The 25764-nt window shown below is 40.0% G+C and overlaps 2 protein-coding genes across 7 annotated transcripts in view; both read left to right on the top strand.

Moving 5' to 3' along the window:
- Tmem131 (Transmembrane protein 131) overlaps positions 1-9038 on the top strand; it is a 301352-nt gene extending 292314 nt beyond the window's left edge. For all 6 annotated transcript variants that reach the window (XM_070098189.1, XM_070098185.1, XM_070098190.1 and 3 more), the window contains one exon: positions 6575-9038. In XM_070098189.1, coding sequence (XP_069954290.1) covers positions 6575-6945 — 371 coding nt within the window. In that variant the 3' untranslated portion in view covers positions 6946-9038. The remainder of the gene's footprint in view (positions 1-6574) is intronic.
- A 6469-nt stretch (positions 9039-15507) lies between these two features.
- LOC128699406 (perlucin-like protein) lies at positions 15508-20022 on the top strand. Its single transcript, XM_053792083.2, has 3 exons — positions 15508-15734; positions 18831-19019; positions 19594-20022. Exons 1-3 carry the CDS (start codon positions 15620-15622, stop codon positions 19833-19835), a joined length of 546 nt encoding a protein of 181 aa, XP_053648058.1. The 5' UTR covers positions 15508-15619; the 3' UTR covers positions 19836-20022.
- The last annotated feature ends 5742 nt before the right edge of the window (positions 20023-25764 follow it).

Here is a 25764-nt window from a genome sequence, read left to right as displayed (position 1 = left end):
GAGTTATCACCGTTGCATTTAAGCATTTTGTCCTGTCTCCAAACAATAAACTTGCCTCCCTCTCCGCTTCTCGCCATTTTCCATACCCCAACAAGACTCTTCAATAAAGGTAAAAGTGATTTAAATGTTCATTTATCTATTTCATTAGTGCTTTTTATTGATTTCTCATTGTTTTCTGTATGTAAAACTATAGTTATTTTCTATTAAATATATTTTTTGTTAATACTTTTGGGTGTCTAAAACGGATTACATTGTTTCTTATGGGGAAAATGATTTCGCTTTTCGTAATTTTCAGATTTCGTCAGACTCTGGAACGGATTGATCATGAAAACCGAGGGTTCACTGTAATGTGTATACTGAATATAAGTAGAAATATGTAAAATTTACTTACCATCTTACATGTTTGAGACCAAGACCAGCAAATCTGCCATAGTTCAAAATATTAAACAGACTTCCCATTCATATTCATATGGCATGGATGTTTGCTGTTGGTAAGGCATGCGTGAAGAAAGCTTTGAGGGAGTGTGTGAAACAGATATTGAGTAATTGTTGCTTGAATATCCAGCAGTTATGCTAGACGCTGAGAAGAAAACAGATGAACTCGCCATACCACCTTAAATCTCACTAAATTTGCTTTAAAATGAGGCCAGCTTGATCAGAATTACATGGCTGGTTACTAGGCTATTGTTACAAACATGTTGAAGGTTGTAGGCAATTTTTTCAAAAGTAACATTTGGTGAATTCATCAGTGGTCTGGGGGTTTTGGGGTCACTTTGCCTTGGTGGTTAATTTGTTAAAACCAGAATTATTGCTGGTCTTTACATACAGCATTTTCTCAGTGTAGAGTCAGAAAAGGTGCAAATCACTGTTTTAGAGTAGAATCTTGTCTTTTCTTTCAGCGCACCGGCCATATCCCACCGAGGCAGGGTGGCCCAAAAAGAAAAACAAAAGATGATTGTGGATGTTATGAATGAGAAGAAGCTGGATGTCCTGGCTTTAAGTGAAACAAAGCTGAAGGGGGTGGGAGAGTTTCAATGGAGAGGAATAAATGGGATTAGATCAGGGGTTTCAAATAGAGCTAAAGAGGGAGTAGCAATAATGTTGAAGGATAAGCTATGGCAGGAAAAGAGGGACTATAAATGTATTAATTCAAGGATTATGTGGAGTAAAATAAAGATTGGATGTGAAAAGTGGGTTATAATAAGCGTGTATGCACCTGGAGAAGAGAGAAGTGTAGAGGAGAGAGAGAGATTTTGGGAAATGTTGAGTGAATGCGTGGGGAGTTTTGAATCAAATGTGAGTTTAATGGTGGTTGGGGATTTCAATGCTAAAGTGGGTAAAAATGTTATGGATGGAGTAGTAGGTAAATTTGGGGTGCCAGGGGTAAATGTAAATGGGATGCCTTTAATTGAGCTATGTGTAGAAAGAGATTTGGTAATAAGTAATACATATTTTATGAAAAAGAGGATAAATAAATATACAAGGTATGATGTAGCACGTAATGAAAGTAGTTTATTAGATTATGTATTGGTGGATAAAAGGTTGATGGGTAGGCTCCAGGATGTACATGTTTATAGAGGGGCAACTGATGTATCGGATCATTATTTAGTTGTAGCTACAATTAGAGTAAGAGGTAGATGGGAAAAGAGGAAGGTGGCAACAACAAGTAAGAGGGAGGTGAAAGTGTATAAACTAAGGGAGGAGGAAGTTCGGGTGAGATATAAGCAACTATTGGCAGAAAGGTGGGCTAGTGCAAAGATGAGTAGTGGGGGGGTTGAAGAGGGTTGGAATAGTTTTAAAAATGCAGTATTAGAATGTGGGGCAGAAGTTTGTGGTTATAGGAGGGTGGGGGCAGGAGGAAAGAGGAGTGATTGGTGGAATGATGAAGTAAAGGGTGTGATAAAAGAGAAACAGTTAGCTTATGAGAGGTTTTTACAAAGCAGAAGTGTTATAAGAAGAGCAGAGTATATGGAGAGTAAAAGAAAGGTAAAGAGAGTGGTGAGAGAGTGCAAAAGGAGAGCAGATGATAGAGTGGGAGAGGCACTGTCAAGAAATTTTAATGAAAATAAGAGAAAATTTTGGAGTGAGTTAAACAAGTTAAGAAAGCCTAGGGAAAGTATGGATTTGTCAGTTAAAAAACAGAGTAGGGGAGTTAGTAGATGGGGAGATGGAGGTATTAGGTAGATGGCGAGAATATTTTGAGGAACTTTTAAATGTTAAGGAAGAAAGAGAGGCAGTAATTTCATGCACTGGTCAGGGAGGTATACCATCTTTTAGGAGTAAAGAAGAGCAGAATGTAAGTGTGGGGGAGGTACGTGAGGCATTACGTAGAATGAAAGGGGGTAAAGCAGCTGGAACTGATGGGATCATGACAGAAATGTTAAAAGCAGGGGGGGATATAGTGTTGGAGTGGTTGGTACTTTTGTTTAATAAATGTATGAAAGAGGGGAAGGTACCTAGGGATTGGCAGAGAGCATGTATAGTCCCTTTATATAAAGGGAAAGGGGACAAGAGAGACTGTAAAAATTATAGAGGAATAAGTTTACTGAGTATATCAGGAAAAGTGTACGGTAGGGTTATAATTGAAAGAATTAGAGGTAAGACAGAATGTAGGATTGCAGATGAGCAAGGAGGTTTCAGAGTGGGTAGGGGATGTGTAGATCAAGTGTTTACATTGAAGCATATATGTGAACAGTATTTAGATAAAGGTAGGGAAGTTTTTATTGCATTTATGGATTTAGAAAAGGCATATGATAGAGTGGATAGAGGAGCAATGTGGCAATGTTGCAAGTATATGGAATAGGTGGTAAGTTATTAAATGCTGTAAAGAGTTTTTATGAGGATAGTGAGGCTCAGGTTAGGGTGTGTAGAAGAGAGGGAGACTACTTCCCAGTAAAAGTAGGTCTTAGACAGGGATGTGTAATGTCATCATGGTTGTTTAATATATTTATAGATGGGATTGTAAAGGAAGTAAATGCTAGGGTGTTCGGGAGAGGGGTGGGATTAAATTTTGGGGAATAAAATTCAAAATGGGAATTGACAGTTACTTTTTGCTGATGATACTGTGCTTATGGGAGATTCTAAAGAAAAATTGCAAAGGTTAGTGAATGAGTTTGGGAATGTGTGTAAAGGTAGAAAGTTGAAAGTGAACATAGAAAAGAGTAAGGTAATGAGGGTATCAAATGATTTAGATAAAGAAAAATTGGATATCAAATTGGGGAGGAGGAGTATGGAAGAAGTGAATGTTTTCAGATACAGTGGACCCCCGCATAGCGACCTTAATCCGTGTAAGAGGGCTGGTGGTTATGCGAAATGTTCGGTATGCGAATGAATTTTCCCCATAAGAAATAATGGAAATCAAATTAATCCGTGCAAGACACCCAAAAGTATGAAAAAAAAAATTTTTTTACCACATGAAATGTTAATTTTAATACACACAAACTGAAAAAGGCATGCACAATTACATGACACTTACTTTTATTGAAGATCTGGTGATGATTGATGGGATGGGAGGAGGGGAGAGAGAGTGTTAGTGTTTAGAAGGGGAATCCCCTTCCATTAAGACTTGAGGTGTCGAGTCCTTTTCTGGGGTTACTTCCCTTCTTCTTTTAATGCCACTAGGACCAGCTTCAGAGTCACTGGACTTCTTTCGCACAACATATCTGTCCATAGTGGCCTGTACCTCTCGTTCCTTTATGACTTCCCTAAAGTGTTTCACAACATTGTCAGTGTACAGGTTGCCAACATGGCTTGCAATAGCTGTGTGAGGGTGATTTTCATCCATGAAGGTTTGCACTTCAAGCCACTTTGCACAGATTTCCTTTATCTTTGTAGTAGGCAACTTCTTCAATTTCTCTCTCCCCTCCTCTGAACCAGTTTCCTCAGGTCTGGCCTCTTGCTGTTGAAGTTGATCTATCAGCTCATCAGTGGTTAGTGCTTCATTGTCCTCCTCCACCAACTCTTCCACATCATCCCCACTAACCTCCAACCCTAAGGACTTTCCCAATGCCACAATGGATTCCTCAACTGGCATAATCCTCTCAGGGTTAGCCTCAAACCCTTCAAAATCCCTTTTGTCTACACATTCTGGCCACAGTTTCTTCCAAGCAGAGTTCAAGGTCTTCTTAGTCACTCCCTCCCAAGCCTTACCTATAAGGTTTACACAATTGAGGATATTAAAGTGATCTCTCCAAAAGTCTCTTAGAGTCAGTTGAGTTTGAGGTCACTACAAAGCACCTTTCAAACAGAGCTTTTGTGTACAGTTTTTTGAAGTTTGCAATAACCTGCTGGTCCATGGGCTGCAGGAGAGGAGTGGTATTAGGAGGCAAAAACTTCACCTTAATGAATTTCATGTCCCCATAAAGTCGCTCTGCCATGTCTGTAGGATGACCAGGGGCATTGTCTAACACCAGGAGGCACTTAAGTTCTAATTTCTTTTCAGTTAGGTAATCTTTCACATTGGGGGCAAATGCATGGTGTAACCAGTCATAGAAAAAGTCCCTAGTGACCCATGCCTTACTGTTTGCCCTCCACAGCACACACAAATTCTCCTTGAGGACATTCTTTTGCCTGAACGGTCTGGGAGTTTCAGAGTGATACACTAATAAAGGCTTCACTTTGCAATCACCAGTAGCATTGGAACACATCAACAAAGTAAGCCTGTCTTTCATAGGCTTATGTCCTGGGAGTGCCTTTTCCTCCTGAGTAATGTAGGTCCTGCTTGCCATTTTCTTCCAAAACAGGCCTGTTTCATCACAATTAAACACTTGTTCAGGTTTCAGTCCTTCACTTTCTATGTACTCCTTGAATTCCTGCACATATTTTTCAGCTGCTTTGTGGTCCGAACTGGCAGCCTCACCATGCCTTATCACACTATGTATGCCACTACGCTTCTTAAATCTCTCAAACCAACCTTTGCTGGCCTTAAATTCACTCACATCATCACTAGTTGCAGGCATTTTTTTAATTAAATCCTCATGCAACTTCCTAGCCTTTTCGCTTATGATCGCTTGAGAGACGCTATCTCCTGCTAGCTGTTTTTCATTTATCCACACCAATAAGAGTCTCTCAACATCTTCCATCACTTGCGATCTCTGTTTCGAAAACACAGTTAAACCTTTGGCAAGAACAGCTTCCTTGATTGCCTTTCTGTTGCCCACAATAGTAGAGATGGTTGATTTGGGTTTCTTGTACAACCTGACCAGGTCGGCGACACGCACTCCACTTTCATACTTATCAATGATCTCTTTCTTCATCTCTATTGGAATTCTCACCCTTATTGCTGTAGGGTTGGAACTAGAAGCTTTCTTGGGGCCCATGGTCACTTATTTTCCAGATAAAGCACCGAAAACACTGTAATAATACGAAATATTCCGATTGTATGCTTGGATGTTACCGCGGAGGCTGGCTGGTAAACAATGCCACCGGCGGAACATATGAGGCTGGCTCAGGCCGCACATTGGACGCGTCTCGGACGAAGGGCGGTGAGCGGGTTTTTGGGCGGTATGCGAGGCAAAATTTTTGCGATCAAAGCGACCGGTATGCGGATTGTACGGTATGCGATGCGTACGGTATGCGGGGGTCCACTGTACTTGGGAGTTGACGTGTTGGTGGATGGATTTATGAAGGATGAGGTTAATCATAGAATTGATGAGGGAAAAAAGGTGAGTGGTGCGTTGAGGTATATGTGGAGTCAAAAAACGTTATCTATGGAGGCAAAGAAGGGAATGTATGAAAGTATAGTAGTACCAACACTCTTATATGGGTGTGAAGCTTGGGTGGTAAATGCAACAGCGAGGAGACGGTTGGAGGCAGTGGAGATGTCCTGTTTAAGGGTAATGTGTGGTGTAAATATTATGCAGAAAATTCGGAACGTGGAAATTAGGAAAAGGTGTGGAGTTAATAAAAGTATTAGTCAGAGGGCAGAAGAGGGGTTGAGGTGGTTTGGTCATTTAGAGAGAATGGATCAAAGTAGAATGACATGGAAAGCATATAAATCTATAGGGGAAGGAAGGAGGGGTAGGGGTCGTCCTCGAAAGGGTTGGAGAGAGGGGGTAAAGGAGGTTTTGTGGGCAAGGGGCTTGGACTTCCAGCAAGCGTGCATGAGCGTGTTAGATAGGAGTGAATGGAGACGAATGGTACTTGGGACCTGATGATCTGTTGGAGTGTGAGCCGGGTAATATTTAGTGAAGGGATTCAGGGAAACCTGTTATTTTCATATAGTCGGACATGAGTCCTGGAAATGGGAAGCACAGTGCCTGCACTTTAAAGGAGGGGTTTGGGATATTGGCAGTTTGGAGGGATATGTTGTGTATCTTTATATGTATATGCTTCTAAACTGTTGTATTCTGAGTACCTCTGCAAAAACAGTGATAATGTGTGAGTGTGGTGAAAGTGTTGAATGATGATGAAAGTATTTTCTTTTTGGGGATTTTCTTTCTTTTTTGGGTCACCCTGCCTCAGTGGGAGATGGCCGACTTGTTGAAAAAAAAAAAAAATACAGTAGAAGGGGTTACTAGCCCCTTGCTCCTGGCATTTCAATATTTTTTGATAACCTTTTCACTTACACTTGCAGATGAGGAAAGGCCACATTACTGCCCTCCACAGGTTGGAGGTTCACTTTGGCCTGATGGGAGTGGTTATCATGATGGAATAGTTCTCAACTCTGGCAATACACCTGCACCAAGCATGTGGGATACACTATCAAACATTTGGTCACCACCTTTCTCATCTTCAAGTCAAGGATCATCTCCCCAGTCTTCACCACCATCTCCCTGGGGAACAACACTTTCTCAAGCACCATCATCTGGAGTAACTGATGCTAGTGGGGCTGTATCAAAGGGACTTGGTTTTGATCCATTCTGTTCTGTCAATAACATTTGGTCTGCACCAGCCAACCACTCTGGTGACTTGTGGGCACCACCAAATTCTAAGAAGGAGGTTTAATCTTGTGTGCAACGTATGTTTGTTTTACATCCTTACCGATCATGCTGCATAGTTCATCTAAAAGAACACAAAAAGTAAATTTTTATCTGTTGATTTTTTACACTTAAAAAAAAAGATAATAATGATGAGCAGGCCTCTGCATTATCTTTTATGATATGGTATGTTTCTAAAAAAAAAAAATTTTGTTTTATGAATTTGACTGGTTTACTTTTTATAGTCATATGGAGTTAAATTCCATATTAGTTAGGATGGCCTTTTACTTAATGAAGTATATTTGTTCTATATTACAAAAGTTTTATTTGCAAGGGCAATTTGTCACCTATGGTAAATGACCAATTACACAGGCAGTGTGTTCATTCGGTTTTGAGAAGAAAATCTCAAATTTAGCTACAAACACAGTTATGCACTAAAGAATATAATTAAATGATAAATGCTTGTTTATATTTTAATAGTCATTCTCAATAACAATGATATTGTTATAACAGATTTGAAGAAGTCACTTTTATTTGATTACAAAAAGAATATTAAATCTTTTGTAATAATTTTGACAAGTTTTTAGTTCACACGGCTCTCATATAGAGTGAAGACTTTTTATTTACTGTAATCTTTGTGCCATATTGAAAGATTTGCTATATGCAATTGTTGCTGGTTGTGTGCAGAACAAATTAACTTTTTTTTTTTTTTAACTCAGCCATGCCATTGCTATTATAAATCAATGCATTGATTGACTTTGATTGAAATATTTTCAATCTTAAATTATTCACATGCTTGTAATATCAGCCTCAAAGATGGATGTCCTGAAAATGAAGATAGGCAATTTTCAGGTCTGTTATTCAGCCCATCCTGGTAGTCAGTATTTCAGAGGTGGTAAAGGTACAGTCCGATGAGGAACTTTATTGTTACCTAACTAGACAACTTGACCAGCTATTTTTTTGCATCCCATCATGAGCAAACTATTTAGAAGCAAGTGTTGTGATTATATATTATGCAACATCATCACAAAACAGTGATATCTTAATATTCGGTTTGAACACAATGAAATGAAAAATTCAAAGTGTATAGAGCATATTCTATATCAAACATTCTCAAAGAACATAGTGGAGATTAGCAATGTGTGACCTGTATTCAAGATCACACCTTACCTATGGACTTGACTCAAATTGTGTGGCACATTAAGCCGGAGTGTGATCTGATCTGTCAACATAGCCTGAAACTTGGAAATTTTATTAATTATGAATGTATCCAGCTTACAAGTCAGATTATAATCATCACTGGTTTTAATATAACTTCATTGTTTCATCCAAACATTGATATGCACGTTTGTTTAGTTTTGAACCATTCGATAGAAAAATTAAAACCACTTACATTAAAAACTAGCATTCACATCTTGGTCAGGTGTGTTTTCTAACACAAATATAACTTAGATCTGACCAGGATTCCAATGCTTTATTTATTGTACAATTTTAAAAACACATGGCTGGTTAAGATGCTAAAAAAAATTTACATTCAGGTCAATGGCTGAACAAAATGAATTGCTATTTGTAATCTCAGCCTTAGTTCAGGACTACGAGCCAGATAAAATCATAATTATAATCATAATGTTTGAAGTTATATGACAGGAAAAATCACCTTTTACTTCAGTGTATCTCATAATTTGTATCATGTCTGTCAGGTACAGTCCTCCTGTACATAAAGCCACACACTTCACTATATTTCTTAAGAATTTAAGTGATATATAATGAACACTTTGAAAACTTGAAATTTGGTTTTTCTTACAACTGTGGTAAAATTCATATTAAGTTTTCACATTTACTTGAGATTTTGTTGTATGCTCAAATATATATAACATAAAAATTTAATGCTTGAGAGAAAGCCTGTGAAACAAAATAGACAACAGGCTTGGTCATCTTGTCTTGGCTGTACCCAGAACCTAGTAAGCCAACCAGTATTGTGTATGCCCACTCAGTATTTGATTATACTCAGATATGGAAACCCCATAATTCTAGTTTCCTACTATCAAGAACTCGAGACTGAGCAGATTGTCAAGACATACCAAGAGTGTTTTTGATGGACAAATAAAATGAAGAATTTAACATTACTGTTATTAACCTTTAAGAAATCCTATTATAATTTAGGAAGCTCAATTATTATTATAATCAAAAAGCACTAAACCTACTAGGAAATTCAAAACCCTTAGTGATTTCAGTTAGTAAAATTTGGGGTGGAGAATATAATTATTACTGGTACAATAGGTCTGTTTTTGTTTGAAGGTGTCTGCAACAAAGGTGGGACTTTCAGTGAGGAAGGCAATAAGTTGAGCTGTCCAGGTGAAGTAAAAAATATATCCCAAGGGCTCTGATGGTTAGGACAGTATTAATATGTAGTGAAATGAAGCTACCAGGCAGTCCTTGCATAGAGGTGTTGGGAGCTTTGCCGTGAATTCACGTGTAAGTCTTGCATGGAGGGGTTGAGGTCCAAGTGATGGATAGAGGATAGCCAGAGTCCAGTAGCATGACCCTTTCAGATTTACCTCTTGCCTTAACTGTAATATGGTTCGGTGAAAAAAAAGTTTTCTTCTAACCCTGAACCCTGGCTCTGGTGGCCTGGTGGTTAACGCTCTCGCTTCACACGGCGAGGGCCTGGGTTCGATTCCCAGCCAGAGTAGAAACATTGGACGTGTTTCTTTCCACCTGTTGTCTATGTTCCCCATCAGTAAAATGGGTACCTGGGTGTTAGTCGACTGGTGTGGGTCGCATCCTGGGACACTGACCTAAGGAGGCCTGGTCACAGACCGGGCCGCGGGGGCGTTGACCCCCGGAACTCTCTCCAGGTAAACTCCAGGGAACATTGCTGTTGCCAGCAGGTCGATAAGTCTGGGACAATTGGAAAAGAAATGAGAAATACAGGACCTATAATTTCCTCACTAACAGAACACAGAGAGTAGTCGTCAACAGAGTAAAGTCCGAGGCAGCTACGGTGAAAAGCTCTGTTCCACAAGGCACAGTACTAGCTCCCATCTTGTTCCTCATCCTCATATCCGACATAGAAAAGGATGTCAGCCACAGCACCGTGTCTTCCTTTGCAGATGACACCCGAATCTGCATGACAGTGTCTTCCATTGCAGACACTGCAAGGCTCCAGGCGGACATCAACCAAATCTTTCAGTGGGCTGCAGAAAACAATATGAAGTTCAACGATGAGAAATTTCAATTACTCAGATATGGTAAACATGAGGAAATTAAATCTTCATCAGAGTACAAAACAAATTCTGGCCACAAAATAGAGCGAAACACCAACGTCAAAGACCTGGGAGTGATTATGTCGGAGGATCTCACCTTCAAGGACCATAACATTGTATCAATCGCATCTGCTAGAAAAATGACAGGATGGATAATGAGAACCTTCAAAACTAGGGAGGCCAAGCCCATGATGACACTCTTCAGGTCACTTGTTCTATCTAGGCTGGAATATTGCTGCACTCTAACAGCACCTTTCAAGGCAGGTGAAATTGCCGACCTAGAAAATGTACAGAGAACTTTCACGGCGCGCATAACGGAGATAAAACACCTCAATTACTGGGAGCGCTTGAGGTTTCTAAACCTGTATTCCCTGGAACGCAGGAGGGAGAGATACATGATTATATACACCTGGAAAATCCTAGAGGGACTAGTACCGAACTTGCACACGAAAATCACTCACTACGAAAGCAAAAGACTTGGCAGACGATGCACCATCCCCCCAATGAAAAGCAGGGGTGTCACTAGCACGTTAAGAGACCATACAATAAGTGTCAGGGGACCGAGACTGTTCAACTGCCTCCCAGCACACATAAGGGGGATTACCAACAGACCCCTGGCAGTCTTCAAGCTGGCACTGGACAAGCACCTAAAGGCAGTTCCTGATCAGCCGGGCTGTGGCTCGTACGTTGGTTTGCGTGCAGCCAGCAGCAACAGCCTGGTTGATCAGGCGCTGATCCACCAGGAGGCCTGGTCACAGACCGGGCCGCGGGGGCGTTGACCCCCGAAACTCTCTCCAGGTAAACTCCAGGTAAACCCCTCTACACAGTGGATGGGGGCCAAGTGGTTCTCTCTCCTGGACACCAATGTGCCCTGGGACCCAGCAATAAAGACTTCCTTGTGTTTGCTAGAAATCCTTCATAACTGCTGTTGTATACCGAGCACAATAGGGAGTGAGGTTATATTTCTGAAGAGTTTGCATACATTTTGAATCTAAAACAAAATAGGTGGCAAATCGTGTTTGCAGTATGTATGATGGCCATGAGAATGGTATATAACTGCTGTTAAAATGGTAGCAGTCTAAATAATCTTAGTTTATTTGGAAAGATAAGCCATATAACTGATGCCATCTGAGGATTCTGAACCATCAGTTTACTCTGCCACAGCATGAGAATGAGAAGTGTTCAAGGAAAAGTGAACATAACTTATACTGAATATGGTGGCCTTTCAGACATGGAAGGGGGGAAGCGGTGGGTGGGTTGGGGATGGTTCAAACAAATTTATGGAATGTTCCAGGGGATTAAAGAGTACAATATGGGGTGAAGGTAAAAGGAAGATAGAGATGCTGCAAGAGCTAATCCACAGAGGTTAATCTTTTAACTGTATCCAGTGTACTAGTATGCAGGTGATGATTGTATCTGACATACTAGTACATCACAATTTTTCATATCTTCAAATAAGCCACCTGCCAAAATTTTTGACCTTGGCTCAATTGTTTGGGTCTCCTACAACCTCCTTTTGCGGCTATGCCATACAGTACATTATGGAGTAACATTGCCTAACTAGCAAAAATAAACAATGAAACTAGGATCTGTTCCATTACCAGCAAACACTGAGGAACTGCCAGGAAGATCCCTCTTTATTCCAAATTTATTAGTTTCATGAGAGTGAAATTCAGTTTTGAGAGACTCTGACTGCGGGTTCAAATCCCGCCCGTGGTATGGTTTTAATGTGACTTATTTCCATGAATATTGCACCCTGAAAGAATTGTAAGATACAGGTGTTATACCTGGAAGGTGTTCCGGGGGTCAATGCCCCTGTGGCCCAGTCCATGACCAGGCCTGGTGGTGGATCAGGGCCTGATCAGCCAGGCTGTTACTGCCAGCTGCATGCAAACCAATGTATGGCCCACAGTCTGGCTGGTCAGGTACTCTGGGTGCCTGTCCGGCTCCCTCTTGAAGACAGCCAGGGATTTATTGGTAATTTCCTTTGTTGGGAGGCAGTTCAAGTCTTGGGCCCCTGATACTATGGACACAAATTACATTACATATCCCAGGATATTCCCTCAAACCTAAATATATAACAATAATTAACTCAGAATAACCCAATACAGTCAAACAGGTTCAGGTTCAGGTAGGTTCGCCAGGATAAGTCCTGGTTCCGGTGTTCTCCATGCAGTGGCTCCCCATAGGAGAGGTGTCATCAGGTTTTTATCGAGGCGATGAACTGCAGCAACGTCCTCAGGTTCTCGACTGTAAGAAACACAAGGTGTGCTGCTCTGTCCTCCCAGGTCTGTCCGACAGTCTGTTGTGGGAGGAGGTGGTTGTACAGGGGCGCCATGGCAGATAGTCAATGTGACTTATTTCCATGTTTTTATAAGTATTATGCCTTGAAACAAATTTAATACAAGTATGACCTATACATAGTATTAGAAGACCAATAGTAAAAACGACTGAAAAAAAATTTTTGCTCTAATTTATACTGTATATTGTATGTGGAGCAATATCGGGCAAAGCATTTCCAATTTTAAAAGTAATAAAGTTGATATTAGATGTGTTTCAAGGTGTTTTACTACTTTACATTTTAAAAGTAGTAAAACACCTTGAAACACATCTAATATCATTAAGTAGTATATATAGTACATACTAAACATTAAATACGGAAACAAAGAACTGAAGAAAATCATAATTTGGCATTGTCAATAAATTGCGAAACATAAATATCGCTGGCACATTGATGCCGCTGTTTCCGATCAGTGTTATTTTTTTTTTCACCAATTTACAATGCACCATAAGAATCATAATTTGCTTTATCAGATTCCACTCATTTTATTCTTTTCCAGTTAATAAAAATGCATTCTTTCAATCTTTATGAATTTTTATTTTTTTTTTCAAAGCTTGCCCCCCATAGGAATTTTACTGTCTAAGTATGCCACCATTAAGGGATTAAGGACACAACCTCATGAACAAGACCACTGGATACTGGAGTGCCATAGGGAAGTGTACTTGGTCCCCTGCTCTTCCTCATACATCAACGATCTTCCCAATGTATCACAACACCTGAAACCTATTCTCCTTGCTGATGACACGACTTATGTCATCTCCCACCCCAGTCCTGCCTCACTCAACACCATTGTTAATGAAGAGCTAATAAAATTATCAGCCTGAATGACTGTTAATAAACTTACACTTAATACTGACAAAACCTATACTGTATTTTGTTTGGGAAAAGAGGTGTTGCATAGCTGAACATTATGATTGTCAACACTCTTATTTCTTATTGCTAAATATAATGAGGGCAAATTCTTGGGCCTGTCCCTTGACAGCAACCCGAAATTCTGCACCCATATCCAACACATAACAAAAAAAAGTATCCAAAACGGTTAGGATCCTCTCCAAGATACGTTACTACATACCACAATCTATACTATTCACTCATCTATCCCTACCTCACCTATGTTATTTGTGCCTGGGGATCAACAGCAGCAACCCACCTAAAGCCAATAATCACCCAAACACCTGCAGTAAGAATTATCACACAATCCAATGCTAAGCAACCCCCTCCCCTCCCACTCTTCAAAGGCCTAAACTTACTCACTATACATAACATTCACACCTACTACTGTGAAATCTACATTTACAGAACCATATATTCCACTATTAACCCTGAACTAAAACACTGTCTTGTCTTGATACTTTTGACAGGATCCATAGCCACAATACCAGACACAAAAATACCTATGACATTCCCTGTGTCCAGCTAAATCTATACAAAAATTCAATGTATATAAAAGGGCCTAAAATGTGGAACTCCCTGCCTGAAAATTCTAGAACTGTAGACTCATCCACCATTTTCAAAACTACCTTTAAAAAAAATCTTATCTCCCTAACACACCCCATCATCAGCTAACTACATCAAAACCACCTATTCTCTTATTCCTATCATTCACATATCCAAAACAAAATAGATTTACTGTCGATATCTGTGATTCCCGGTAATTTACACTTACACTCGCCCAAATGACTTTAAACATAAACTTCCTAATATAACTACTGCCTAATACACCTTAAGTTAGACCTAAGTTTGCCTAAGAAACTCTCCCAATATAGCAGGTAACCTCTAGGTATGCCAAGTCTTATCATTCCCATCACTAAATTTACTAATATTGTTACCTGGAGTTTACCTGGAGAGAGTTCCGGGGGTCAACGCCCCCGCGGCCCGGTCTGTGACCAGGCCTCCTGGTGGATCAGAGCCTGATCAACCAGGCTGTTACTGCTGGCTGCACGCAAACCAACGTACGAGCCACAGCCTGGCTGGTCAGGTACCGACTTTGGGTGCTTGTCCAGTGCCAGCTTGAAGACTGCCAGGGGTCTGTTGGTAATCCCCCTTATGTATGCTGGGAGGCAGTTGAACAGTCTCGGGCCCCTGACACTTATTGTATGGTCTCTTAACGTGCTAGTGACACCCCTGCTTTTCATTGGGGGGATGTTGCATCGTCTGCCAAGTCTTTTGCTTTTGTAGTGAGTGATTTTCGTGTGCAAGTTCGGTACTAGTCCCTCTAGGATTTTCCAGGTGTATATAATCATGTATCTCTCCCGCCTGCATTCCTGGGAATACAGGTTTAAGAACCTCAAGCGCTCCCAGTAATTGAGGTGTTTTATCTCCGTTATGCGCGCCGTGAAGGTTCTCTGTACATTTTCTAGGTCAGCAATTTCACCTGCCTTGAAAGGTGCTGTTAGTGTGCAGCAATATTCCAGCCTAGATAGAACAAGTGACCTGAAGAGTGTCATCATGGGCTTGGCCTCCCTAGTTTTGAAGGTTCTCATTATCCATCCTGTCATTTTTCTAGCAGATGTGATTGATACAATGTTATGGTCCTTGAAGGTGAGATCCTCCGACATGATCACTCCCAGGTCTTTGACGTTGGTGTTTCGCTCTATTTTGTGGCCAGAATTTGTTTTGTACTCTGATGAAGATTTAATTTCATCGTGTTTACCATATCTGAGTAATTGAAATTTCTCATCGTTGAACTTCATATTGTTTTCTGCAGCCCATTATTATAAATATAATTAATTACTTCAATTACCTATTATGCAATAAGATATATTAAAATGTACTACTCCATAACCTGTCAATATAGAGTAAGAATTAGTATTAATCTGTCCGAAATGCCTAGGCCTGCTAGAGGCCTTCCTTGTAATTAATATTTTATATGTAAACCATACATTGTAAGCTTTGCAAAGAAATAAACATTATTATTATTATTATTATTATTATTATTATTATTAATATAAGTATGTACTCAAGCTGTGAACGCAGACGCTGAAGATCAAGGTCATAAAATCCCGGCGCTACAGAGAAGTGTAGGTAATCACAGCTGCTGTTCTGTCTCCTACTACTCCTGTTACAGTTACTGCAGTTGTTACATCTGTGATACAATGAGGAGAACGGTATTCGTCTTCTTCATAATTTGTTTCATCAGCCTGTGTCTCTCAAAACATACAGATGTCGGAGACATCGTGAATCAGATGATCTGCAACAACAAACCTTCAGGTAAGACTTCAACTCGCCGACATTTTTCAGTGGGAAAGAAAGTGCCTTGGTGATGCAGGGATTTTGATCAAATGAATCATAGCATTGTTAGAGATAAATTATGCTTTACTTTGTGATACGTTTCAAATTTATGAATATATATAACGATCGGTTGTACAGAAGCCGCAGCGCTGTGTAGCCCTTGTGGTTTAGCACTTCTTTTGATGATGATGATGATAATAATAATAATAATAATAATAATAATAATAATAATGTACAAAAGCCTAAGCAATGTAGATGCTACTGATTCATAATTAACCTTCACATTGTGGATAAATCTAGACGTTTCAGTCTATTTTTACCATGTCCTGTTAGAGCAGAGGTAAATATTTTATGTACCTGATAATTGAATAATAATTCGATTAAATTTCATTTTGTAAAATGTGTGTGAGAGAGAGAGAGAGAATTCTAAGAATGTGTTTTTCTGTTTGGTTTTCTTTTTTCTTTTTTTTTCTTTTCTTTTTTTTTGTGGTAAAAATGGATTGTGTAATTTTTTCTTCAGAAAAAGTTTTTTTTTTTTTCTTTCTTTTTGGTGATAGAAAGTGTATTGCTATTTTTTTTTTTTTTTTGCAAAACCTGAATAATTTTTTTTTTTCTGACCTTTCTTGTTTTTCTGTCCCTTTATGATGGCGATATTTTTTTTTTTTTTTGTATGGAAGTAAGGGCATAAATGGAGAAAATAATGGTTCAGATCGAATTGAAACGTCTAAAGAATTACCTCCAATCTGTGTTAGTTGTAAATTGTTAGATTTAGGGAATTGGATCTGTGCTCCAGTTCCCCGAATTAAGCCTGAATGTCTTCCACATCCCCCCCCCCCCAGGCGCTGTATAATCCTCCGGGTTTAGCGCTTCCCCCTTGATTATAATAATAATAATAATAATGTAAATTGTTAGTATATTCTCTAACAGATTTTTCTGTAAATAATGTGCTACAATTGGTACACAGCCTTAAGGAGGCTTCAAATTTACATATCATGGAGAAGCACTAAACTAGTGGGGGATCATTTAGTGCCTTGGGAATGGACTTGGTCCAGGGAAGGAGTAGCTCCAGTTCATTGGATCAGGAGCTCTATCATCAAGGCAACTCCCGAAGCTACCTATTATTATGCTTAGTTCTATTTGGATCTCTGATTTATATCATCGACTGCTAATAAGAACATGTTCTTATAAGCAGTGAAAAACGTTTTTGCATGTTTTTTTTTTTTTTATTCGCCGGTACTCTCCCGGCCCGGGTCTTTTCCAAGTAGTGGTGACCCGGCCTTGGCTCCCTATCTGGGGAGTGTCTCGAGACGTAAGTCTTCCATGGGAGGAGGTACAAGTACCCCCTCATCTTTGGGACCAGCTGTCCCCAGGCCTAGCCACATTCCCCGCCCTCACGGGGCTCGTAGGGAGAAGCTAGGCCTCTGGTCTGCCATCTGCCCCGCCCTAAAAGGGCTCGTGGGGATGGCAGTCTTATGAGCTGCAGATGGTAGCAAGCTCAGGCAATTTTTTTTTTTTTTTTTTTGCATGTGATGCAATTGTTTATGAGTGTAAGGTAGACTGAGTACATTGTTGGACTACTGCAGAATTTATGTGAATAATAGTGACGAGTTCCTGTGTTTAGTACTAAGATCGTCTTGTTACTATTATCATTATTATTCCTTTCAAAATAAATGTTTCCTTATAGTATTATTAAACCTACTAAATTATATTAATCTATCATGATCATTCTCGGATTTCTTTTATGCAGTGAGAACAAACGCTAGCTATGTTTTCTTCCTAATATTCGGTCACACAAGATGGGTCACATAGAGTTGAAATCTGTCAGTCTGAGCTGGTTATTGCAAATCAGTATAATACCCCCTCAGGCTGATAATAGTATCGTGTACTATTAATAAAATACTTGTCTGACACAGCAATACCATGGAATCTCGGTACAGAGGATATCGTTCACAACCCTTGTAGTAATTCATTTAGTCTCAAATTCCCAACGCCGGGTTCGTATGTAAATATTTTAGTACGGTAGTCGCAGGGAGACGTCGCACACTTGCGCACAATACCTCTAGGTGCTGAGATTAGTGTATTAATTGATAGATTTAGGCCTTAAGAATGATTCAGGTAGGCTTGAATCTTTAGTAAATAATATTAGAATTAATAATGCAGCCTTAAACACTGTTATATTAGGGAATGAGATGAGACATATTGTTATTGCTAGTATCTCTGAACAGGAAAGGAGAGCTGGGGACCTGCAGAACTCTGATTCTGAATTGTGGTCATAGACACCGTAGTGTGAGTTCTAGGAGTTGAACTCCGCCTTCACATGATTAACAAAATATTCTCCTGGTGACCAATGAAAAAGAAGTGGAGGCATTCCAGGAGTGTGGACACTCCAGTCTACACCAGGCTCCCGTCGTGATATATTTTTTTTTTCATAATTGGCGGCCATCTTTGTTTCGGAAAATATGTGGTAATTTAGCTACGGGCTATGAGTGGGCCAAGAGCCCCAAACCAAGGGAAATAACAGCCAGGATTGCTGAATAATCATCACTTGAATATCAGGCCAGAAGCTAGTTAGGGCAACCCCAGTGAATACAGGGACCACTAGAATGTATACTGGGTTTACCATCATATTTAACTGATTACAGGAACTATTTCCCTGAGCACGTGGCATCCAAGAAAGAGAGGAGTCATATAGAAGTCAATAGCCTGGTAGATTCAGGGGATTTCTAGCTAGGGTAGACTCCACGTCAAGTTTGTTCTATTTGAAAAGTCAAGACTTCCCTTACACTCGGTTATCATTTCCAAAGAAGTAATGCAAAAGGGTACTTGTGAGGACAGGATAAAGTGGTCTTTGTTATGCGTCAACAGTGATTGCCAGAGTGGGCATCTTACAAGTTCCCACAACCCTATTACTAACCTCTGGCACAGCTCTTGGGGTTGATCTGCTTCCACTAGTGGGACCCGCCCAATTTAACAATGTTTAATAATGATGCCAATGTTAAAGGGGGATAAGTCTTCAGATCTGCAGTTTAGCTTATTAACAATATCGCTGTTTATTCTTAATCCTGTCATTTTCAGATGAGGAGTCATGCCCATTCCCGTTCAGCAGTGTGCGTCAAGAATGCTTTTACTTGAGCCGTGTACTGAGGAACTGGACTGAGGCACGGCACTACTGTCGGAAACTAGGTGGCGACCTGGCTACTCCCACGAACCCATTTGTTCTCTACACTTATGTAGTCGAGCAGGATGCTATCATTGATGAAGTTGGTAAGTATTTACAGTTACGGCACATGCCCCATTATTAACAAATTAGTATTAGATTAAAAAAAAATAACATTTAGGAACTAGTTCTCCGAAAATGTGTGCACATAAGAACATATTAAATACGTTTTGATTCAGGTTATATATACAGATTTTTTATTTTTATATAATTATGTTTAAATTAATAAGATAAAGGAGAGCCTTATCATGACATTTCAGTTAGTACTGAGGACGAGAAAAGTAGAGAATGAAAGACGACATAACTGAAGGGAAAAAGGGGGGGGGGGGGAACCCAATAAGGGCAACATCTTATTTCCATTGGGATATTATTGTTTTTAATATAACTGTGATATAAACCCTCTTTTGCTACTTAACCCCTCAAGGAAGGTTCCTTGATGTTGGTGAGGGGCTCTTGATTTAGGGAATTGGATCTGTGCTCCAGTTCCCCGAATTAAGCCTGAATGCCTTCCACATCCCCCCCCCCCAGGCGCTGTATAATCCTCCGGGTTTAGCGCTTCCCCCTTGATTATAATAATAAATTTTGCTACTTAAAATGATTCCATCCCATATAAAATCTCAGATAAGCATGTATGGATTGGAGGAAAAAAGTCATTGGACGGGGTAACATGGAAGTGGACAAACATGGAAGCGACAGTCATTGACGGAGGTCTCTGGCACCCTGAACTGCCTGATGCTCGCCCAGACGCTGACTGTGTTTACATCCATTCAGGCAATGCCCGCCCTCTGGCCAACTTTCCCTGCTCCGATGCCTACAGATTTATGTGTCAGTATTATGCTCCTACTCAGCATAATATCGTGTAAGATGGTTAATGATGCACAAGTATAAGGAATTCTAGATCTTATGGTAGGATTCAAATTGAACTCGCAGCTAATGTTGCAAACCTCTGTACGAACCAGTCCCTGGACCCATTACGTACCTCTGTAATCAGTAAATACCTTTGTAACTTGTCATGATTGTGACTAGTCCTACCTGGAGTTCATTACCTTTGTAAATTGTGAGTTCATTACCTTTGTAAATTGTGAGTTCATTACCTCTAACTTGCTCAGCTATCAAAACTTTGGAGTCCAGTCCCTGGACCAATTATGTACCTCTGTAATCTTTTGACTACCGCCCACAGGATGGGTATGGGGTGCATAATAAACATATTAAACTAAATTAACCCATGCTGTTGGCTACATTTCTCTACAGTGTATGTACATAATATAATACCCCCATTCAGCAGTTTAATATCTTTATTATGCACCCCATACCCATCCTGGGTATGGAGTGCATAAAAGATATTAAACTAACTGCTGGATGGGGTATTTTATTATGTACATATGCTGTTGTCCTTGTGGCTTAGCGCTTCTTTTTGATTATAATAATAATAATAATAATAATAATACATATGCTGTAGATAAATGTAGTTACGGTTCCTCTTGATCTAACCTTGTAAAAATGTCAAAAGAACTTGAATAGAAACCCCAACCAAAAAAAAATCCTCTTTGGATAATTTGACAGTTGTAAAAGTAAGGAGAGTGAATCAGCTGGAGCAGGCCGTGATCGATCCACTGGGAGGTCTGGTCATGGAAAGGGCTGTGGGGGCGTTGACCCCCAAAACACCCTCCAGGTAACATAACGACAGTTAAGAAAGTTACAGTAGTATTTAACTACAGTATATAAAGGTGGCATACTTGGCTAGGATTTTTGGTATGTCTGTGGATTAAATATATTTGCAAACCATACCACGGGCGGAATTTGAACCCGCGGTCAGAGAGTCTCTGACCGCGGGTTCAAATCCTGCCCGTGGTATGGTTTGTTTGCAATTGTGTCATTACGATTTCGTGAGTCAGATATTGCATTTTACAGCAGTGAATGTTAAAAATGTCTCCTAAAGTTTATAGAAGTTAATTAAGGTTATAATTAATTTCAAGTTAAGGCATATGTACTACTTGTTAATAAGAGTGTAAGGAGCCTATAAATCTGAGTGGAATCATAGTTATTGATTTTGGTTGATATTAATTAAATTATAAATGAAGTCTATCTAGTTATAATTCATTAATAGTTACTGTTATGTTTACTCTTATATTTAAAAGCAAATGATACACGCACCATTTTGGACATATTATTTACAATAAAAAAATTTTTACAATCCAAATTTTGAAAAATGAAATAACAATATATGTAGACAAAGACACAGGCACAGTTATGACATTTATTAAAGAAAACGTTTCGCTACAGGTGGCTTCTTGAGCCCTTATATGTACTAGACTGAAACCACTTTAGGCGAGACGTCTCCTGTGCCATAACTGTTCCTAGAGTTGCTTCCGGAGGTTACTGCCCTCATGGCCTGGTCCCAGACCAGGCCTGATCAATCAAACTATTGGTACTGCCGATGCATTATTATTATTATAATCAAGGGGGAAGCGCTAAACCCGGAGGATTATACAGCGCCTGGGGGGGGGGATGTGGAAGGCATTCAGGCTTAATTCGGGGAACTGGAGCACTGATCCAATTCCCTAAATCAAGAGCCCCTCACCAACATCAAGGAACCTTCCTTGAGGGGACTGCCGATGCAGTCCAGTGTTTGTACCACAACCCGGTTAATCAGGATCTGTTTTGTGGAATCTTGTGAGGTTCCTCTTGAAGGCACCCCTCAAGGAAGGTTCCTTGTTGGTGAGGGGCTCTTGATTTAGGGAATTGGATCTGTGCTCCAGTTCCCCGAATTAAACCTGAATGCCTTCCACATCCCCCCCCCAGGCGCTGTATAATCCTCTGGGTTTAGCACTTCCCCCTTGATTATAATAATAATAATCTTGAAGGCAGCTAGGGGTTTGTTGGTAATCCCCCATACGCACGAAGGGAAGGTGTTGAAGAGTCGTGGTATCTCAACACTTAGTAAATTCTCACTGTGTACTCATCACTCCAGCATTTTGCGTCTCTTGAAAAACCTCATTTGGGTCCTCAGTCTTTAAGTAAATTAGTGGTTCACTGAACATTGAGTCACACTGCGTCAAACACAGTCTGACCTGTATTTTGCATATGAAAAATATTCTGGCTTTCTTTCAGTTTCACTTACGGTTCTTAGCTCCCTCTCTCTGTTTCTCCTGGACTTTGTATGATGCATTCATCTTGAGCACAGCGTTTTCTAATTCTTTATCCAGTGTTACTTTTCATTCTTTAGAGTTTACAAAGTCTGCTGCCTCTGAGGAGCTCTGTTATATGTTGTCTTAGACTAGAGGGCACACTTCTCCCTTTCCAACTTTCCAATGTTATTGTGACCATCCTATACTAGTTTGTCATCGTTTATCATATTGTCTTCCCAGTGTATTTTAGTAAACTCACTCTTTAATAGCTCCCAGTTAATGCCCTTGTTAAAGTTAATTTTATTAAACATACCCTTATGGTTGAGGGTATGTTCAACAAAATATGTTTATAATCAAAACTTTTATAAAGTCCCACAAAGTGAACAAGAAAATCGGGGGGGGGGGGACCTCATATACTACTAAACAAATAAGATGTCGTTTTAAAGCTGTAGAGTTACAGCTCCTGGGAAATGGGAGGCAGTCAAGTTCGATCCAAGGAAGTGGAGAACTGACTCAGTTCTTTGAATCAAAAGTTGTTCAGCAGCATCAGGTCTGGTGGGTGGGGGGCGGAGGAGGGGTATAAATAATTGGAGGTACCCCCGCTTTTCTTGAATTAAACCTGATTACCTCCTGTTCCCCAAGTGCTATATGACCTCTACGGATTCAGCATGTCTTAGTGAATATAATTATAATAAAAACAAATATGCAGTATATTAAAGGCAACCACGCAAGCAAGAATACTATATCTTCCATTATTAAAAAAAGTACTAAGTACGTAAGTATATACATCACAACACTACACAGTATACATCACAACATTATCCAGTATATATTACAACACTACACAATATACATCATAACATTATACAATATATATTGCAACACTGTACAATATATATCGCAACACTACACATCACTAATGATCACTACTTATCACTACACATCACTAATAATCATTACACAATACTACACATCACTGCTCGCTACACCTCACTACTACACTACCATACACGTCACCATACAACACTACCATACACGTCACCATACTACACTACCATACATGTCACCATACAACACTACCATACACGTCACCATACAACACTACCATACACGTCACCATACTACACTACCATACATGTCACCATACAACACTACCATACACGTCACCATACAACACTACCATACGTCACCATACTACACTGCCATACATGTCGCCATACAACACTACCATACACGTTACCATACTACACTACCATACATGCCACCATACTACACTACCATACACGTCACGTACTACACTACCATACATGTCACCATACAACACTACCATACACGTTACATACTACACTACCATACACGTCACCATACAACACTAGCATACACGTTACCATACTACACTACCATACGTCACCATACAACACTACCATACACGTCACCATACAACACTACCATACACGTCACCATACAACACTACCATACACGTCACCATACGTTACCATACTACACTACCATACACGTCACCATACAACACTACCATACACGTTGTCATGCTACACTACCATACACGTCACCATACTACACTACCATACACGTCACCATACACGTCACCATACAACAATACCATACACGTTACCATACTACACTACCATACACGTCACCATACTACACTACCATACACGTTGTCATACTACACTACCATACACGTCACCATACTACACTACCATACACGTCACCATACAACACTACCATACACGTCACCATACTACACTACCATACGTCACCATACAACAATACCATACACGTTACCATACTACACTACCATACACGTCACCATACTACACTACCATACACGTCACCATACTACACTACCATACATGTCACCATACAACACTACCATACACGTCACCATACTACACTACCATACATGTCACCATACAACTACCATACACGTTACCATACTACACTACCATACATGCCACCATACTACACTACCATACATGTCACCATACAACACTACCATACACGTTACATACACTACCATACATGTCACCATACAACACTATCATACACGTCACCATACTACACTACCATACACGTCACCATACTACACTACCATACACGTCACCATACTACACTACCATACACGTCACCATACAACACTACCATACACGTTATACTACACTACCATACACGTCACCATACTACACTACCATACACCTCACCATACTACACTACCATACACGTCACCATACAACACTACCATACACGTCACCATACAACACTACCATACACGTCACCATACTACACTACCATACACCTCACCATACAACACTACCATACACGTCACCATACAACACTACCATACACCTCACCATACTACACTACCATACACGTCACCATACAACACTACCATACACGTCACCATACTACACTACCATACTACACTACCATACAACACTACCATACACGTTACCATACTACACTACCATACACGTCACCATACTACACTACCATACATGTCACCATACAACACTACCATACACGTCACCATACTACACTACCATACTACACTACCATACAACACTACCATACACGTTACCATACTACACTACCATACACGTCACCATACTACACTACCATACATGTCACCATACAACACTACCATACACGTTACCATACTACACTACCATACATGCCACCATACTACACTACCATACATGTCACCATACAACACTACCATACATGTTACATGCTACACTACCATACATGTCACCATACAACACTACCATACACGTCACCATACTACACTACCATACACGTCACCATACTACACTACCATACACGTCATCATACAACACTACCATACACGTCACCATACAACACTGCCATAGACGTCACAATACACGTCACCATAAAACACTACCATACACGTCACCATACAACACTACTATACCTGTCACCATACAGCACTACTATATACGTCACCATACAACACTACCATACACACCATACTACACTACCATACACGTCACCATACAACACTACCATACACTTTACCATACTACACTACCATACACGTCACCATACTACACTACCATACACGTCACCATACTACACTACCATACACGTCACCATACAACACTACCATACACACCATACTACACTACCATACACGTCACCATACAACACTACCATACACTTTACCATACTACACTACCATACACGTCACCATACTACACTACCATACACGTCACCATACTACACTACCATACACGTCACCATACAACACTACCATACACGTCACCATACAACACTACCATACACGTTACCATACTACACTACCATACATGTCACCATACTACACTACCATACACGTTACCATACAACTACCATACACGTCACCATACTACACTACCATACACGTCACCATACTACACTACCATACACGTCACCATACAACACTACCATACACGTTACCATACCCACCAGTCTTCATTTAATATCCTCTCCATACTTGTCACTACCATCTTCAATAACCTCATATATATATTGCTAACAACTTCATCATAATGACTGCCGTTTGTCTTGAACTCATCATTATTATCTTTCACTACCCTCATCACTACTACGCCTCACCACACTTACCAATATTATCATCATATTT

Source organism: Cherax quadricarinatus, chromosome 61 (assembly GCF_038502225.1).
Source record: "Cherax quadricarinatus isolate ZL_2023a chromosome 61, ASM3850222v1, whole genome shotgun sequence".
NCBI classification, from domain to species: Eukaryota; Metazoa; Arthropoda; class Malacostraca; order Decapoda; family Parastacidae; genus Cherax; species Cherax quadricarinatus.
Note: the sequence above shows the minus strand (reverse complement) of the source record. Positions and strands in the feature narration are given on the sequence as shown.

What these genes read in the sequence shown, in the direction of transcription:
- LOC128699406 (XM_053792083.2), top strand. Translation starts at nt 15,620, where the DNA reads ATGAGGAGAACGGTATTCGTCTTCTTCATAATTTGTTTCATCAGCCTG. An exon ending in CTGCAACAACAAACCTTCAG is followed by an intron (nt 15,735 to 18,830) that starts GTAAGACTTCAA and finishes TGTCATTTTCAG; the next exon opens with ATGAGGAGTCATGCCCATTC. An exon ending in TGCTATCATTGATGAAGTTG is followed by an intron (nt 19,020 to 19,593) that starts GTAAGTATTTAC and finishes ATAAAATCTCAG; the next exon opens with ATAAGCATGTATGGATTGGA.